The 18613-nt window shown below is 41.2% G+C and overlaps 1 protein-coding gene and 1 long non-coding RNA gene across 2 annotated transcripts in view; one reads left to right on the top strand and one right to left on the bottom strand.

Annotated features, from left to right (window-relative positions):
• LOC145720231 (uncharacterized) overlaps positions 1-6746 on the bottom strand; it is a 92164-nt gene extending 85418 nt beyond the window's left edge. The window contains exon 1 of the long non-coding RNA XR_014143091.1: positions 6647-6746. This is a non-coding gene — a long non-coding RNA (uncharacterized LOC145720231). The remainder of the gene's footprint in view (positions 1-6646) is intronic.
• The window catches only part of PROM1 (prominin 1), a 200683-nt gene extending 193208 nt beyond the window's left edge, over positions 1-7475 (top strand). Inside the window, exon 24 of the mRNA XM_081812574.1 lies at positions 5412-7475. Coding sequence (XP_081668700.1) covers positions 5412-5427 — 16 coding nt within the window. The 3' untranslated portion in view covers positions 5428-7475. The remainder of the gene's footprint in view (positions 1-5411) is intronic.
• Positions 7476-18613: the final 11138 nt, after the last annotated feature.

Below are 18613 nucleotides of genomic sequence, written 5' to 3' on the forward strand. Positions count from 1 at the left end.
CTGAGAATGAAACTAAACAGCAGAGAGTTCACAGAAGACAGAGAGAGAAAGAGGGAATGTGAGACAGACAGAGTCAGAGATTCAGGGGGAAATAGAGACAGAGAAGAGACTTTTAAACCTTTGAATCTATGTGTATATGAACCAACTTTACTCCTACTGCCCAGTCAAAGGAGCCAATAAGTGCTTTTAAGCCAGTTGAAGTTGAATTTTTCAACTCATTACTTCAACAATTCTTATTAAAAAACCTACACTATGCCAGGAACTGCTGTGGATAATGGGGACATGGAGGTACACAGAACAGCAGGGCTGCGTCTTCTCCTCACAATGTAGAACTGAGACAGATTCAGGTCTCAGAACCATAAGGCAACATCCAGAATACTCTGCTGGGAGGTTAACCAACAACAGACCCACCACCAGTTCAGGCTCTGCCATCCAGAGCTCAGGGTGTTTGCTGAGGGACTTAGACCACCTAAGCCTCATGTTCATATTTGTACCATGAGAATCCAGGGTGGCCTCACATTTCTCCTGGGGTTCTTGCAGAAAAAAGGGAGATGAATCTTTACGGAGTCAGTCTGCTGATGGCTGGTTTCCCGTTGGGCCTGGAAGCATGGGGAGGCAGTGGGAACCTGCTGTAGACAGCCTTGCTAGGGCTCCAAACCTCTCCAGTTTCCCCAGGGCACCGAAGTACAAGTGCATCATTTTCTCAGTATACTGAGATGTGAAATAATAACACAGCCTCAGCACAAAGCTGGCACATATACACTAACTGGGAGTGATGGTCTATTTCTCTCCATGAACACCCATGAAAGGGTGGGGAGCATAGGCAATGAAACCAATAGGGAGGAGATGACATATGAGCGGCATCTTAAAGGATGAGCAGGTGTGTGCCTGGCACACTAGGACTGGAAGGGCATTCCAAATAAGGGGAACAGCAGGATCAAAGTAGGAAGGGAGCGAGCAAGTGCACCAAGTATTCGGGAAATATTGGCCCAGTGGTTTGGTGTGGTCTGATTGATTGGACGGTGTGTGTGTGTGTGTGTGTGTGTGTGTGTGTGTGTGTGTGTGTACAGACAGGCTGAGCCAATAGGGCAAGTTACACAGCCTGGTCTCATATTTGCCAATTGTTTGGAATATAAAGACCAAGACAGAATCTGGGATGGGATCACGGGAAGGCTGAAGGAAGGTCCATGAGAAGCCAATGGGAGAAGGTCCATGTTCCCTGCCAAAGCTCAGAGACAATTCTCAGAAAAGATCCTGGAGTCCATGTGTTTCCTTCTAAATTGGCTTTGTGTTCTGACTTACAGTATTCCTCCAGAAAGAATCTGATTGCCCCCTATGATCCATATGAATTTCGCACTTTTTAGGCTGTCACTTTGAACTACATCTTTCTTTGGAACAAAACGGCTTTATTTTGCCTTTGTCCAAATAACCCCGCAAATCCGCCTGTTTATGGAGGTCAGGGTTTTAAACAGTGGTGGCCAGGTTAATGGAGATGGTCCCTAAATGAACAATTTTACAAAAGGCTTGGAGTTTGGAGAAATAGCCACCTCCAATGGAATTCATGAAGAGACTCTGAAAAAATGAGTGAACCAGTCAATATCCATATCTCTGTGACCTTGGAATTCTCAAACAAGTGATTTTTTTTTTTTTTGACAGACAGAGACAGTGAGAGAGGGAACACAAGCAGGGGGAGTGGGAGAGGGAGAAGAAGGCTTCCCGCTGAGCAGCGAGCCGGACACGGGGCTCGATCCCAGGACCCTGGGATCAGGACCTGAGCCGAAGGCAGACGCTTAAAGACTGAGCCACCCAGGTGCCCCTCAAACAAGTGAATCTTGAATGAAATACAGCCACAGTTACGATTTTTGGTCTGTATATCACTGGAACATATTATTATGTTGGGAAAATATGAGCTAAATGACAATCCAATTTCATATCAACACATCTGGATTTCAGGCATCTTAGAAATTCAGAAAGTCTCACAATGCTGAGCCCCACACTCCAAAGTGTGCTCAGCCAATGGAACTGAGAGTTGACATGTAGAGAGGCAGACATTCTAGTTCACCAGGGTCCACACAGTTCTCCCTGGTGCTATGTCAAAGCAAAAGGTCAGATGTCATTTATCATCAATTCAGGGACAGCTTTAAGTAAAATGGGCAGCACAGGGCTTGGCAGCTAAGATAGTTTCGTTATTGTTTATAACTCTCCCACAGATATTGCTGCTGGGGTCCTCATCCCATCAAGGAGGGTCTTTGCAAGGTGAGCTGTCCTCCTACCCTGGCTGCTGGGGAAAGGGAAGGGTTTGAAGGAAGCAGGTCTAATGCCTTGCATGTTACCCACACACACACACACACACACACACACACACACATAGGATTACACCAACCACTTTCCCTGCAGGAACTGGCTCCCTCCCGAGGGATGTGGCTGGGAGGAGTATCATAAAGATAGATAGATATGGGTATTGTAAAATCCATCTGCCTGGGCTTCTATAAAAAGGGCCTTCCCTGCCTGGCACAGCAGATGAGACAGCTGTAAGCCTGCAAACTCACTCACATCTGGGATTACACCAGATCTGCATACTCCGAATAAGGTAAGAGCCTGGCTCTTTTAAGAGTTTCATTACCTGCCCCCCTCCTAGCTCCTCAAGACCTCAGGATCCTGGGTCTGGATGCCATCAGGGACACTTAGGGACTGAGTCCCAATGCCCTGATGAGTTAGGGAGTATTCATCTAGTGTACTTAGTTCTCCATCCACCTTCATTCAGGAGCCCACATGCCTGAGACTGTCTCCCTTTCTCAATCCTAAGGAAAGGCCAGAAGCCCCTTATGCAAACAAAATTCTGAATTTATTTTTATGGTAGAGCACTACAAATGGATTTTAATGCATTTTTAAGTGGATTCATGATAATACGAATCATCTTATCGTCAACTAAACCAAAGCAAATCCTGATTAGTTCATAGTTTTCTTATTTGTTACCAATATTATCTGAAAAATACAATAAGTTTAAGGCAACCATCAATCAATAAGGGATGGTATTCAGGACCAGAATGATAGGGTCTGGCTGCCTGTCCCATCTTTGTCACTTGCCTACTTGCATAATTTGTTTACTAGTACGAGCCTTAACTGTCATATCTGTTATACATGGGGATGATTTTTTATTATCTACCAGGTATAGCTCTTGAGTGGATTAAACAAGGTGAGAATCAAATGCTGGTAGAGGGCATAGCACACAGTAGGTGTCAAAATACAAATGCTATTTCTCTTCACCTTTCAAGCGTGGTTTTTTTTTTTTGTCTTTTTGTTTTGTTTTATTTGTTTTGTTTTTTACTGGCTACCTGATAAAATCTATGTAATTTAGTGTACTATTTAAGGTCATCATTTTTTCTTTTCTTGAATTAAAAAATTTTTTTTTATTTTATATTTCACCTATTCCCCTATCCACCTCCCATATGGCAACCATCAGTTTGTTTGTCTCTTTTTTCCTTTGTTTGTTCATTTGTTTTGTTTCTTAAATTTCACAGAGGAGTGAAGTTACGGTATTTCTCTTTTGGTCAGGCTATTTCACTTAGCATTATACCCTCTAAATCAATCCATGTTGTTGCAAATGGCAAGATCTCATTCTTTTTTATGACTGTGTAATATTCCAGTGTGTGTGTGTGTGTGTGTGTGTGTGTGTGTGTGTGTGTACACACTGTATTTTTTTATCCATTTATCAATGGATGGACACTTGGGTTGCTTCCATATCTTAGCTATTGCAAATAAAGCTGCAACAAACATAGGGGTGTATATATGTTTTCAAATTAGTTTTTTCACTGAAGGGGGTAAATACCCAGTAGTGCAATTACTGGATCATATGGTAATATTAACATTAATATTATCTATATTAATATTATTATATATTATATTAATATTATTATTAATCTATTTTTAATTTTTTAGGAACCTCTGTACTGTTTTTCATAGTGGCTACACCAATTTGCATCCCCACCAACAGTGCATGAGGGTTTATTTTTCTCTACTTTCTTGCCAGTACTTCTTATTTCTTGTCTTTTTGATTCTAGACATTCTAACAGGTGTAAGGTGATATCTCATCATGGTTTTGATTTGCATTTCCCTGATGATGAGTGATGTTGAGCATCTTTTCATTGTCTGTTAGCCATTTGTATGTCTTCTTTGGAAAAATGGATTATTCGGGTCCCCTGCCCATTTTTTAAATTAGATTATCTGGGTGGGGGGGTGTTGAGTTGTATAAGTTCTTCAGGTCATCCTTTCTAGTCAATCATTTATTTTTAAAAGCATTGGTTGAGGGCTTTGTACATGTCTAGCACTGTGACACAACAGGGCTCCAGAAATCAGTTAGTCATCATCCTTGCCCTCAATTTCCTAGTCTAAATGCTCTGGTAGAAATTCATCCCTAGGGCGCCTGGGTGGCTCAGTTGGTTAAGCGACTGCCTTCGGCTCAGGTCATGATCCTGGAGTCCCGGGATCGAGTCCCTCATCGGGCTCCCTGCTCGGCAGGGAGTCTGCTTCTCCCTCTCCCACTCCCCGTTTGTGTTCCCTCTCTCGCTGTGTCTTTCTCTGTCAAATAAATAAATAAAATATTTAAAAAAAAAAAAAAGAAATTCATCCCTATCCACCCTGGTTCACTTTGCCCAGTCAAATTAAATGATCTCTGCTCCTTCATGCCTTTCCTTAGGTTCTTACTGCACCCCAGGTGCCCAACCTTACAAACCCACCTATCTCAGAGCGTCCAAACTCCACCCATTTTGAACCCTGGGTCTGTGTCACTTTTAATGTCACTTGCCATGTCCACTATCATGACATGGTCTAGTGACACCATGTAAACCTATATTAAGCTAGAAGAGAGTTTCAGTCATTGCATCCAACACTTCAATATCCAGTTGATATAACTGAGACCCAGAGAGGGAGAGTGACTTGCCCAAGATCATGTCACAGACAGAATTGGGACAGACTTCCAGTTAATGTTGTTCAAATTTCCCAAAGAGTTATCTCTAAGAGTTTAAGATACAAAATTTCCTATTCAACTTGGTTAATTCAATATCTGATTTAGTGCATGACATACAGTAGATGCTTCTTAAATGAATGAGTAAATGAAGAAGTGAGTGAGCAAAAGCAGGAGTAAAGGAGTAGTGAATGAGGGATGAGAGTTTATTTGGCGCAGAGAGTGGTGAAGGGATGAAGGAAGGGTAGGCGGTTTTTGACATTCAGGACCCAGGTAAAGCAGAAATGTGAATAGATGGGCTGCTGGTCTAGTAATTCCAGGAGCCAGAAGGATTCTTGATCTCACTCCTAATCAGGCAGACATGTGTCAGGGTTGAGGGAGGGTCATCCTGCAGCCCTGCATTACTGAACTACAGCCAGGCACTGACTTATCTGCTTTTGTCAAACAGGTCCCCACCAAGCTGAAGCCATGAGGATCCATAGCCTCACCCTGCTTTCCTTCCTCTTCCTGGCTGCTCAGGTGCTCTTGGTGGAGGGCCAAAAGGAATTCAGGGAATGGCAAAGCAGCATTGCAACCAAGAATCAGTGGATCCCTCTGGGCAAGCCCCAAACTTTGCAGAGAAGGCAGCAAGAAAAGCATGTGGTCAGTGGCGTAATTGTTACCCGAGACCAGGCCACATGTTATTTGACTGTGACTGATCATAAGGAGGGCACCACCCTGATGGTGGAGTGCACCCGATTTGACCACAAGTTTTCCTGTATCTTTGCTGGCAATCCAAAGTCCTGCATATCATGTTTTAGAAGTGATATAATCTACTGGAGACAAATTGCCCAGAACTTGCACTGGCAAAACAACATCTGTGAGGACTCCGAGATGGTCCTGAGGACCAGGGTGTGTGGTTGGAGGTTTCCAGAATCCAATTTGAAGCTGGTGTACTCCTCTCTGATCCATGACCCCAGCTATGCTAATATGGAATTCAACCCCTGGTGTCGTACCTTTGTCAGAGGGGCCTCGGATAGAAGTTCCAAGGATGTCAAACACTACTATCCCATGCAAGAGAGCCAAACTATACCTCCTCTCCCTACCAAGGAGATCCAACGCCCAGAGACCACTCCCACAGTGCCCGTTGTGAATGAAGAGACCACCACTGAGCATCTGGTTGTGGAAAAGAGCACCACTACACAGCAGACCACGATTAAAGAGACCACCCCGGAACAGACCACTCCCACAGATCGGCTGGTTATGGAAGAGACCACCACTACACAGCAGACCACAATTAGAGAGACCACCCCAGAACAAACCACCCCCACACAGCAGTTCGTTATGAAAGAGGCCATCACTACACAGCCAACCACGACCACAGAGACCACCCCAGAACAGACCACCCCCACACAGAGGTTGGTTGTGGAAGAGACCACCACAACAGAGCAGACCACGACCACAGAGACCACCCTGGAACAGACCACCCCCACAGAGCGGTTGGTTGTGGAAGAGACCACCACTGCACAGCAGACGACAACCACAGAGACCACCCCGGAACAGACCACCCCCACAGAATCCTTCTACCCCAAAGAGGTTACCACCACCATTCCAGTGGAGATACAAACCACGACCACCACCAAACCTAATCGTAAGGATGACTCTAGCATCAAAATTAAGCAGAAGACAATCCAGGACATCTACCAGAATAGAGACCAGAAGACAGTCCAGCAGACGGACCTGGATACATTTGAGCAGCCAGACCTGGATACATTCCAGCAGATGGGCCTGGATACATTCCAGCCGATGGACCTGAATACATTCCAGCCGATGGACCTGGATACATTTGAGCTGCCCGCCCTGGGTACATTCCAGCAGCCGGACCTGGGTGCATTCCAGCAGACAGACCTGGATACATTTGAGCAGCCAGACCTGGGTACATTCCAGCAGCCAGATCTGGATACATTCCAGCAGACAGACCTGGATACATTCCAGCAGACAGACCTGGATACATTCCAGCAGACATACTAGGGTACAGTTAGAAGACAGCACAGCAGGATAGCCCAGCAGATGTATCTGGTTACTTCCCAGCAGATGGCCCTGAATTACTGTGAGGAGTAAGAGCACCTTTGGCAAAATCTTAGTCATTGCATTACAGACAAATAATTGTCATGAGTCAAAAGCAGATGGAGTCAGTTAAGAAATGTCATATCAGTAGCCCCTCTGTATGCTGCAAAGCTCTCCAAGTTCTCCATAAAATAATGAAGTTTTGTGCTATGAGAGTACAGTGGAATGTTTAGATTTTTGTGTGTGTGTGTGTGTTTTAAAATTTCCTTTATATTCACTTGTGATGTGAGTTTCAGAGGCTGTTTACCACAGGGTATATATAATTCCATGGCCTACAAAGCTATGTGTATATGCCCAGTGAGGACCTGTCTTTGAAGTGAATGAGCCAGAATGATGATTTCAGTGTGATGTTATTTCTGTCAAAGTAGCAAAGATAATAAAGCTTTGGGCATTTTTCAGAAATGTGTTCAATTGTTTGGTTTCTCTGTGTCTGGTTCCAAATGGATTCATAAATAGTCCTCAATATAGCAATGAAAAAATATTTAAGATACTACATTCTGTTGCCTGTCCATCCTAAGTTATCCCCAAAGGTGGCCCATTTCAGAATTCCTATCAGTATACTTTCATCCATTGGTCTGAGGTATTGGATTATTTGTAAACTATAGTAATTGGCATCCCTGATTTCAAGTGGACACATGGGGCATGGGGTGATTAAGACAATTGTCAGGGTCTCACAAATGGTAGGAGGGGCAGGATCAGAACCTAGGGGGTCTGTAAGCCAAGTCCACAGGCTGGAGGAATGCCCTCCACTGACTCAAGTCAGAATCCATTATCCCCACCATATGTGGGGCCCCTGACCTTGAGGAGCTTATCAGGCCTGGGGGAGAGGAGCCTGGGAAAATACAGTGACCTGTATGAAAATGCCAACAGAAGGTGGGAAAGTGGCATTGAGAACAGAAAGAGGAGGTGGAAACAGCAGAAAAATATCAGTTGAGCTTTCATAGAAGTGGTATGGAAGCTGGAATTTGGAAACAGTATCCATAGGTAGGAAATGCAGCAGAGTAGAGACACTTTAGGCAGATGACAGCATGTGGGAAAGCAAAGAGAAGAGAAAATCCTAGAAGATGGGAGAGGCCATGGCTAGAATATGGTGGGATGCAGGGATGACACTGCTTTTGGTCATTTACATGTTGGTGAGAAAGATCTGAAAGTGTTCTAATTCAAGAGTTGGGGAGAGAAGAGGATGTGACACCAAATGCTTTGTCACAGTTCTACAAGGAACAAAAAGTCAGGAGCAGACTCTATTTTTTAGAGTCTCTCCCAGCATCAAGGAAGAATGGCAGGTGGGGTGGAAGAGTGGTCCAGGATCCACTACCTACACTGAGGATTGTCAGTGGCCTATCCAAAGTGTGACAGCCTCAGGGTGATATTTGATGTCATCATCAACATCAACACTGACATTTATCTCTCTCTTGCCATGTGCCAGGCACTGTGCTAACCTATTCCATGGAGTTGGCATTCATTCATTCATTCACTCATTCATTCAACATATAATTTATTGAGCACTGACTCTGCCAGACCATGCTCCAGGTCCTAGAGATACAGTAGCTCAAAGGAGATGGATGCTTTGCCCATGGAACTACCAGTGGGTAAAGTGATGATAAACTCACAAATATACAAGTAATAGAAAGGAAGAGTAAAGGAGAAGACGAGCGTAAAAGTGATGGACTGTAACTAGTCTTAAATGAGACAGCAGAGGAGGCCTCTCTGTGGAGGTGACTTTTGAACCTACCATAATTGAAATGAAAAATCAAGCCCTGTGACTCTCTGGGGTAAGGGTGTTCCACATGGAGGGAGAATTAAGGGCAAATGCCCTGAAACTAATCAGTTAGTTTATTTATTATCTACTCTGAACTCCTACTACGTTCCAGACACTGTTCTAGGGGTAGAAAATGGCTGCGAACAAAGAAGGAAACAGATCACTCTCTTTATAGTGCTTTTATTCTAATGACTGGTTCGTGTTTGGCATGTTCAGAAACATTGAGGGTTGCAGTGTCATTGTCAGACAAGGCCTAGGACCTGACCTTTGAATCTCACTCCCATTCCCAAAAGAGCTGAACCAACATCCCGGCCCCTCCCTCTGCTTCTCCTAGCCACACCACTGGAAGGACATATTCCTTAAAGTCTACACAGATTGTGGTCCATCCCTGTGGTCCCCTACACACCATTCCTGTGGTCCCCCTTTTGCATTCATGCATCTCAGTTCCATGTAGTCCCGAGACAGAAAAAGACTGTTGAACACTTCCAGGGGTCATTAAATAATAACCCTGGTCTAGCCTGACTGACATAAACATTGAAGAACTGATCAGACTAAATTCAAAGACTTTTTAAGGTCATTTCCAGCCCATGAGGTGGAGGTTTTTCTAGTTCACTCATGGTGTTTGGCCACTGGCAGAACTGGGAAGAGGTTTGTTTCCAACATGGCAGAGTTTCCTAGACTTGGGCTGGAGATTGCCTCTGCTGCTTCACACACAACATCTCTGTGCCAATTATTTAACTCCTCTGAACTCCAATGAGCTCACCTCAACAATGGGGAAGTGACACCCACCTTGAAGGGCTGCTGTAAGTCTCACATTGGTCAATAAATCTAGAGCACCTAGTGCCTCACTGCTTGCACAGAAGGTGTTCAACACAAGAGACAAAAGTCCACAGCACACGACCATTGTGGAGGGAGTTCAGAATTTCCCTATGTAAACTCTTTAAAAGTGTGAGGGGTTTTTCCCCTTACACAATAGGCAAAGAAGAACAATAAGTATCGATAACCTAGGACAGGCCAGTGGCTTTGCCCCCTTCTCTTATATAATCCCCTCAACAACCCTGTCTGGTAGGTGTTATCATCCTTGTGTTCTAGATGAGGAAACTGAAGCCCAGAAAAGCTGAGCAACTTTCCAGGGTCACCAAGCATGAAGTGGCAGAGCCTGTAAGTGAGAAACCCAGGGTCTGGAGGTCCCCCAGCCCTTCCTGTGTCTGAAGCTCATGATTTTTTTCACTTGATGAGAGAAAAGTGAAATTTGTGATTTCAAATGCGGTCCAAGCCATTAAATGAACAGGGTGCCTCCGTCCTTTCCATGTGTGCATCCCTTCTATATTCTTAACAGAAAGAAAATCCCAGAAGCTAACACCTCCATTCCTGGTCAGCCGTCTGTCATAGTCACATCCTGCACAGACAACTGAACATAAAAAATAAAAAGATATTCATGTGACCGTTATGGCAGCATGGAAAGATGTAGGGAAAAAAAATAAATAATAAAAATAAAAATAAAAATACAGTATAAAATAAAATAAATTTAAAAAGACAATACAGGGCGCCTGAGTGGCTCAGTTGGTTGGGCGACTGCCTTCGGCTCAGGTCATGATCCTGGAGTCCCGGGATCGAGTCCCGCATCGGGCTCCCTGCTCGGCGGGGAGTCTGCTTCTCCCTATGACCCTCCCCCCTCTTGTGCTCTCTCTCTCGCAAATAAATAAAATCTTAAAAAAAAAAAGATAATACAGGTTTTATATTAGCTTGTATCCAGTTTAGTACTCCATATTTTCTCTCTGAGAATTTTCTGAATATGAAGTGGATGAGCCAGTGTGTGTGTGTGTGTGTGTCCCTTAAGGAATGATTTCCCCTTGATAACAAGAGATGGGAGGCTTTCAGGTAGGTAAGAGGTACTGAAGGATGGCATATCTGCATCTCCTAAAACTGCTCAGTGTTGGAAATCTCTCTCCTACCTTAGAAAACCACATTTCAGCACTGGCTCTGTACAGGAACCCACAACCACAGCAGTGCTAACATATCTCACTGGACATCCATCTATCCACCTCCTTCCCCAGCCTCCCTGTTAAATTGGTTTTGGCCAAACAACCAATGGAGGCCTGTCATCTAGCTCTTGGTGGCTGCAGTCAACCTTGGCACATCGTGGCTTATAGAGTGTCCCTCCAATCCTGGCCTCTGTCATCACACTGAGTCATCCCCTGTGTATTATGTCCAAATTTCCCTCTTCTAAGGGGGGACACCAATCATTGGACTGGAGTCCTCCTCATCTAATATGACCTCATCTTAACTTTATTACATCTGCAAAGTTTCTGTTTCCAATTAAGGTCACATTCCCAGGTTCCAGGTGTACATGTAGTCTTGGGAGACACTGTCCAAACCAGCACAGTCACCCAATAGCAATCGCAAATAGCCAAAAAGAGAGAGAAGTGAATTTGAAGGAGAGCAACTTTAAACACTCAGAAAATAAATTAAATGAACAAAGTTGGAAAGGGCAGACAATAAGATTTTATTAGGCACATGAAAAATAGTGACTCGCTCCCCTCTTAATTTTTCATTTGTCTCTATCTAAGAATAGGTTAGGAATCCACTCCTTGGGTACGTAAATTTTCTCTCCATATGGCCAAGTGATGCCCAGACCCTACTACACAATAGTTTCATCTGAAGGTTCTTTCTAAAGATACTGATACTTCAGCCCCATGCCCAGAGATTTTGACATAATTGGTAGAGGTGTGGCCTGAGTATTGGATTTTTTAATTTCCTGGGGTAATTCTAATTTGCAATGGAGGTTGGGAGACACTGCCCTAGCTTAATTAAATCAGAATTTCTGGAGGGTACCCCAAGCAGTGGTATTTTTATTTAATTCCCACGTAGTTCTCATGTGATACCCTGGTTGAGAACTACTAATACAGCTTCTCTAAGTATTTTATCCAGTTAATATATATTTATTTATCATCTGCTATGTCTCAAGCACTATACAAGACCCCGGATGGAGGAGAAGTAAGCTAACAAACTAAGCCCGACTTTCTAGAAGTTAGGGTCGGTGCTGGGACCAAGACAACACATTCGATGAGCACAAAAGACACAGAAGGCTGGGTGGTGGGGGGATCAGGGAAGGTATGCTGCCATTGAGTTTCTAACATTATATAAATCAAGCGTCTGCGACACCGTTATCAAATCTGTTTCTTTATAAGAGCCTTTCACTTGTCCCCTCATGTAACCCTCATCACATGCCTATTAAATCAGCAGTTTTATTCCCAATTATAAATGCAGTGACCTGAAGCTTAGAGAGCTGAGTTGTCCAACATCACACAGATTGTGTGCTTGGGGCAGAAGAGGAGCCAGGTCCCCTGGATTCCAAGCTCCTGGGTCTCAGTGCATGCATATCACAGACTAGGGTGGTTTGGGCACAAACCATTACCCAAGCTTTCCTAATATTTCGAGCTAGAACCACATTGTAGGTGTCTGGTATTTTCTAATGATGAAATGTGATGTAAATTAATGGTACTCGAAGTGTGGCCTGAGGACCAGAAGCACCTGGGTAGCTCTAGAAGTGCTAATTCTCAGATACCACAAGACATCTGATTCTGAATCAGAATCTCTGAGGCTGAGGCTGAGGCTCAGGAATGTCTTTTTTTATTGTGGATAAAAGCACATAACATAGGGGCACCTGGGTGGCTCAGTCATTAAGTGTCTGCCTTCGGCTCGGGTCATGATCCCAGGGTCCTGGGATCGAGCCCTGCATCGGGCTCCCTGCTCGGCCGGGAGCCTGCTTCTCCCTCTCCCACGCTCCCTGCTTTTATTCCCTCTCTCACTGTGTCTCTCTGTCAAAAAATAAACAAAATCTTTAAAAAAAAAAAAAAAGCACATAACATAAATTCTACCACCCTAACCATTTTTAAGTGTATAATTCAGTAATGTTAAGTATAATCACATTGTTGTGAAACAGACGCCCAGAATTTTTCATCTTGCATAAACGCTAGACCCACTAAACAACTCCCCTCTCCCTCTTTCCCCCAGTAAGTGGTAACTGTCATTCTTCTTTTTGTGTCTATGAATATGACTACTCTAGATACCTCATATATGTGGAACCCTACCCTATTTGTCATTTTGTGACTGGCTGGTTTCACTTAGCATAATGTCCTCCAAAGTTTATCCATGAGGTAGCATGTGATAAAATTTTCTTTCTTTTTCAGGCTGAATAGTATTCCATTGTATGTATATACCACAATTTGTTTATCTATTCATCCTCGTTTGGGCTTTTGGATTACTTTCACCTCTTGACTATTGTGAATAGTGCTGCTATGAGCGAGGGTATGGAAATTATGTTTGAGACCCTGCTTTCAACACTTTCGTAAATATACCCAGAAGCAGGAATGCTGGATCATATAATTGTCCTATTTTTAATTTTTTGAGGAACAGCCATAGTTTTTTTCAAAAGAGATCATACCATATTATAGTCCTATTGATAGTGCAAAAGGCTTCCAATTTCTCCCCATCCTTACTAACACTAGTTATATTCTGGTTTTTGATAGTAGGCATCCTATTGAGTGTGAGTTGATATCGCATTGTGGTTTTCATGTTCATTTCTCTAGTGTTTAGTGTTGAGCAAGTAATACCCATTGCCCTACTATCAGGAGTAGAAGTTCAAGCACTTCTGCCCATTGCATCTTGGTATTGGAGTCGCCAAGGAAAACAATGTAGTTACAACTGGTTGGAAGGATGTCTTACTCATGTAGGAAAGAGAAAGAGCAAGATCACTTTCAGTAGTAGGCATCAATCCCCTATGGCTAACAGGTCCTTCCTAGCAGCTGATGCAGAGTCATTAGCATGCCCACACCCCTCTTATGCTACCAAAGAAGGACTCCATCCCCTCTCCACAGAGAACAGATATAGTAGTGGAATTGGCCAGTTGCCATATAATGTACACATTTAAGCAAAACGAAGGGGCATACATTGAAACAAAGAAAGATATTTCCACAGAAGGTGGTAAGTCCAGCCCAAGCTGGGTGCATTCTTTATCTTTTGGTTAAAAAAGTGTTCCAGGGGTGCCTGGGTGGCATAGTCGTTAAGCATCTGCCTTCGGCTCAGGTCATGATCCCAGGGTCCTGGGACTGAGTCCCGCATTGGGCTCCCTGCTCAGCAGGAAGACTGCTTCTCCCTCTCCCACTCCCCCTGCTTGTGTTCCTGCTCTCGCTATTTCTCTCTGTCAAATAAATAAATAAAATCTTAAAAAAAAAAAAAAAAGTGTTCCAGGTCCAACACTCATTCTTTAAGGACTAGTGGGGCTCAAAACTGTATGCACAGACTGCCTTTTCAAAAAATAGTGATGTTAAAGCAGTTTTTTATGTTTGTAGACCAATCATATATCCTCTTTGGAAAATTGTTTATTCAAGTCCTTCAACCCAGTTTTTAATTGAGTTATTTGATTTTTTGTTGTTGTTGAGCAGTAGGTGTTCTGGATATTAACACCTTGTCAGATATGTGATTTGCAAATATTTTTTTCCCATTCTATAGGTTGCCTTTCACTCTGTTGATTTTGTCCTTTGATGTCCAAAAGATTTTATGGTTGATGCAGTCCCATTTGTCTATTTTTGCTTTTGTTGCTCATGCTTTTGCTTTTCTTTCCAAGAACTCATTGCTGAATCCAATGTCATGAAAGTTTTCTCCTGTTTTATTTTTCTAGGAGCTTTTTAGTTTGGGGCCTTATGTTAAGTATTTAATTTATTTTAATCGTTGTATATTATGTAAGATCAAGGTCCAACCTCATTCTTTTGCATGTAGCTTTTCAGTTTTCCCACAACATTTGTTGAAGAGATTGTCCTTGTCTTGGCACCCTTGTTGAAGATAATTGGACAATATATGTGAGGGTTTTTCTGTGTGTGTTTTTTTTTTTTTACTGAGTTCTCTATTCTATGTCATTGGTCTATAAGTCTGTCTTTATGCTGGTATCACTATTACTATAAACTTGTAATATGTTTTGAAGTCAAGAAGTGTGAATCCTCCAACTTTGTTATTCTTTTTCAAAATTGTTTTGGCTATTCTGGGTCCCTTGAGATTCCATATGAATTTTAGGATTTTTTTTTCTATTTCTACAAATATGCCACTGAGATTTTGATAGAGATTGTGTTGAATCTGTAGATTTTGGGGGTAGTTTGACATCATAATAATATCTCATCACCCAACCAATAAACATGGCATGTCTTTCTGATTGTTTATGATTTTTAAATATTTTTTCAGCAATGTTTTGTATTTTTCTGTGCCCAGCTCTTTTATGTCCTTGGTTATGTTTATTTCTAAGTATTTTATTCTTTTTGATGTTATTGTACATGATATGGTGTTCTTAATTTACTTTCTGGGTTGTTCATTGTTAGTGTATGGAAACAAAGATGATTTTTGTATATTAAGTTTGTATCTTACAACTTTGCTAAATCCATTTGTTAGTTTTAACTGTATGTGTGTGTAAGCTTTAGGATTTTTTACATATATGATTATGTCATCTGTGAACAGAGATAATTTTACTTTTTTCTTTCCAATTTGGATGACTTTTTCTTTTTTTCTATTTCTTATGTAATTGCTTTGGCTAGGATTTCCAATACTATTGAGAAGTGGTGAGAGTGGACATCTTTATCTTGTTCTTGACCATAGAAGAAAAGCTTTCAGCCCTTCCCTATTGAGTATGATGTATACTGTGGGCTTCTCATATATGGCCTTTATTATGCTGAGATAGTTTCCTTCTATTCCAAGTTTTCTGGGTATTTTTAAGTTTGCTGGGGATTATGCGGAGATAGTTTCCTTCTATTCCAAGTTTACTGGGTATTTTGAATTTTGTCAAATGTTTTTTTCTGCATCAATCAAAATGATCATATAGTTTTTGTCCTTCATTCTGTTAAGGTGGTGTACATTGATTGATTACCTTATTTTGAATCACCCTTGCATCCCAGGAATAAACCTCACTTGGCCATGCTGTATAATCCCTTTAATGTGCTGTTGAATTATTTGCTTGTATTTTGTTGAGGAATTTTGTATTCATATTTATTGGGAATATTGGTCTATAGTTTTCGTTTCTTATAGTCTTTGTCTGGCTTTTGTGTTAGGGTAATGCTGGCCTCATAGAGTGAATTTGGAGGTTTTCCTCCTCTTCAACTTTTTAGAAGAGCTTAAGGAGGGTTGATGTTAATTCTTTAAATGTTTATGGAATTCTGCAGTGAAACCATCTGGCCCTGGGCTTTTCTTCCCTGGGAGGTTTTTGATGACTGGTTTAATCTCCTCACTAGTTATGGGTCTGTTCAGATTTTAAATTTCTTCATAATTCAGTCTTGGCAGGTATTGCGTTTCTAGGAATTTATTTATTTCTTCTAGGTTATCCAGTTTCTTGGTGTACAATTGTTCATAGTAACCCCTTATAGTCCTTTTTTATTTCTCTGGTATCAGTTGTAACATCTCCACTTCAACTCTGATTTTAGTTATTTGGGTCTCCTCTTTTTTTTTTTCCCTACTTAATCTAGCTAAGGGTTTGTCAATTTTATTGATCTATTCAAAAAACCAACTCAGTTTCATTTACTTTTTTTCCTATTCTCTATTTCATTTATCTGTGCTCTAATCTTTATTATCTCCTTCCCCTGATAGCTTTGGGTTTAGTTGGCTCTTCTTTTTCTAGTTCTTTGAGGTGTGAAGTTAGATCATTGATTTGAGATCTTTATTTTCAATGGACATGTTTACCACTATAAATTTCCCTCTTATACTGCTTTCAGAGCATCCCATGCACTGCAGGATGTTTTGTTTTTGTTTTCATTTGTCCCAAGGTACTTTCTAATTTCTCTTGTGACTTCTTCTTTGACCCACTAGTTGTTCAAGGGTGTGTGGTTTAATTTCTACATATTTGTGGGTTTCCCAATTTTACTTCTGCTATTCGTCTCTAGTTTTATTCCATTGAGATCAGAAAGAATATTTTGTATAATTTTAATCTTTTAAAATTCATTAAATTTTGGGGCACCTGGGTGGCTCAGTCGTTAAGCGTCTGCCTTCGGCTCAGGTCATGATCCCAGGGTCCTGGGATCGAGCCCCGCATCGGGCTCCCTGCTCCGCGGGAAGCCTGCTTCTCTCTCTCTCCCACTCCCCCTGCTTGTGTTCCTTCTCTTGCTGTGTCTCTCTCTGTCAAATAAATAAATAAAATCTTTAAAAAAAAAATAATAAATAAATAAATAAATAAATAAAATAAAATTCATTAAATTTTGTGGCATAATATGTGTTCTATCAGGAGAATGATTTGTATGCCCTCGAGAAGAATGTATATTCTGCTGTTGTTGGGTGCAGTATTTTCTATATGTCTCTTGGTCTGTTTGGTCTACACTTTGCTCAAGTCCTTCAGTTCCTTATCTTCTGACTGATTGTTCAGTCTATTATTAAAAGTGGAGTACTGAAGTCTCCTACCAGTCATGTATTGTCTATTCTTCAATTCTAGTCTTTTGACTAGACTTCAATTTTGACAGGTCTTGAATTCAAGCCAAAGTTTGCTTCATATATTTAGGAGCTCTGATATTTGGCCTAAACATAACTGTTTTCTCTTCTTGGTGAATTGACCCTCTTATCCTTACATAGTGATCTTCTTTGTCTTTTGTAACAGTTTTTTTATTTCAAGTATATGATATTAGTGTGAACACCCCTGTTCTCTTTCGGTTGCCATTGGCATGAAATATCTTCTTCTATCCTTTCAATTTCAATTCATGTGTGTCCTTAGATATAATGTGAATTTCTTATAGACAGTACACAGTTAGATTCTGCTTTACTGATAAGGAAGGACTTACTACTGCCATTTAAAACAATTATTTTTCTGTATGTCTTGCAACTTTTTCCATCACTCCTCTCTTTGTGTTTTGTTGACTTTTTCTAGTGGCATGCTTTGATTCTTTTCTCACTTTCTCTTGTATATAGTCTATAGATACTTCCTTTGTGGCTACCATTGCAATTACATGAAACATCTTGAAGTTATAACATCCTATCATATCCCTTCCTTGTATCTGATCTTAGTGGAATAACTTCAAGCTTCCCATCATTAAGTATGATATTAATGTAGTTTTTGTAGATAATCTTTATCAAGTTGAGGAAATTTCTCTCTTTTTCTAGTTTACTGGGAGTTTTTATTGTGAATAGGTATTAGATTTTGTCAAGCACTTTTCTACATTTATTGATACAATTGTGTGGTTTTTTTACTCTGTTGATGTGATGGATTACATTAATTGGTTTTCAAATTAACAGAATATGCAGATTTGCATACCTGGGATAAATATAATTCTTTTTATACATTGTTGGATTTGATTTACTAATAATTTTGTAGAGGAGTTTTACATTCATGTTCATGAGAGATATTGCTCTGTAGTTTTCTGTCTTGTAATGTCTTCGTCTGGGTTTAGTATTCAGGTGATGCAGTCCTCATAAAATATGCTCAGAAGTATTCCCTCTCCTTCTATCCTCTGAAAAAGGTTGTAGAAAACTAGTATAATTTTTTCCTTAAATGGTTGGCAGAATTTACCAGTGAACCCAGCTGGGTCTGGTGCTTTCTGTTGTGGAAGGTTATTAATTATTGATCTAATTTCTTTAATAGATATAAGCCTAACCAAATTGTCTATTTCTTCTTATGTGAATTCTTTCAAGAACTGGTCCATTTCATACAGGTTATCAAATTTGTGGGCATAAAGTTGTTCATAGTATTCCTTTATTATACATTTAATGTCCATAGGGTCTGTAGTGATGTCCCTCTTTTATTTCTGATATTAGTCATTTGTGTT

Source organism: Leptonychotes weddellii, chromosome 2 (genome assembly GCF_054177405.1).
Source record: "Leptonychotes weddellii isolate Sample4059 chromosome 2, ASM5417740v2, whole genome shotgun sequence".
NCBI lineage: Eukaryota > Metazoa > Chordata > Mammalia > Carnivora > Phocidae > Leptonychotes > Leptonychotes weddellii.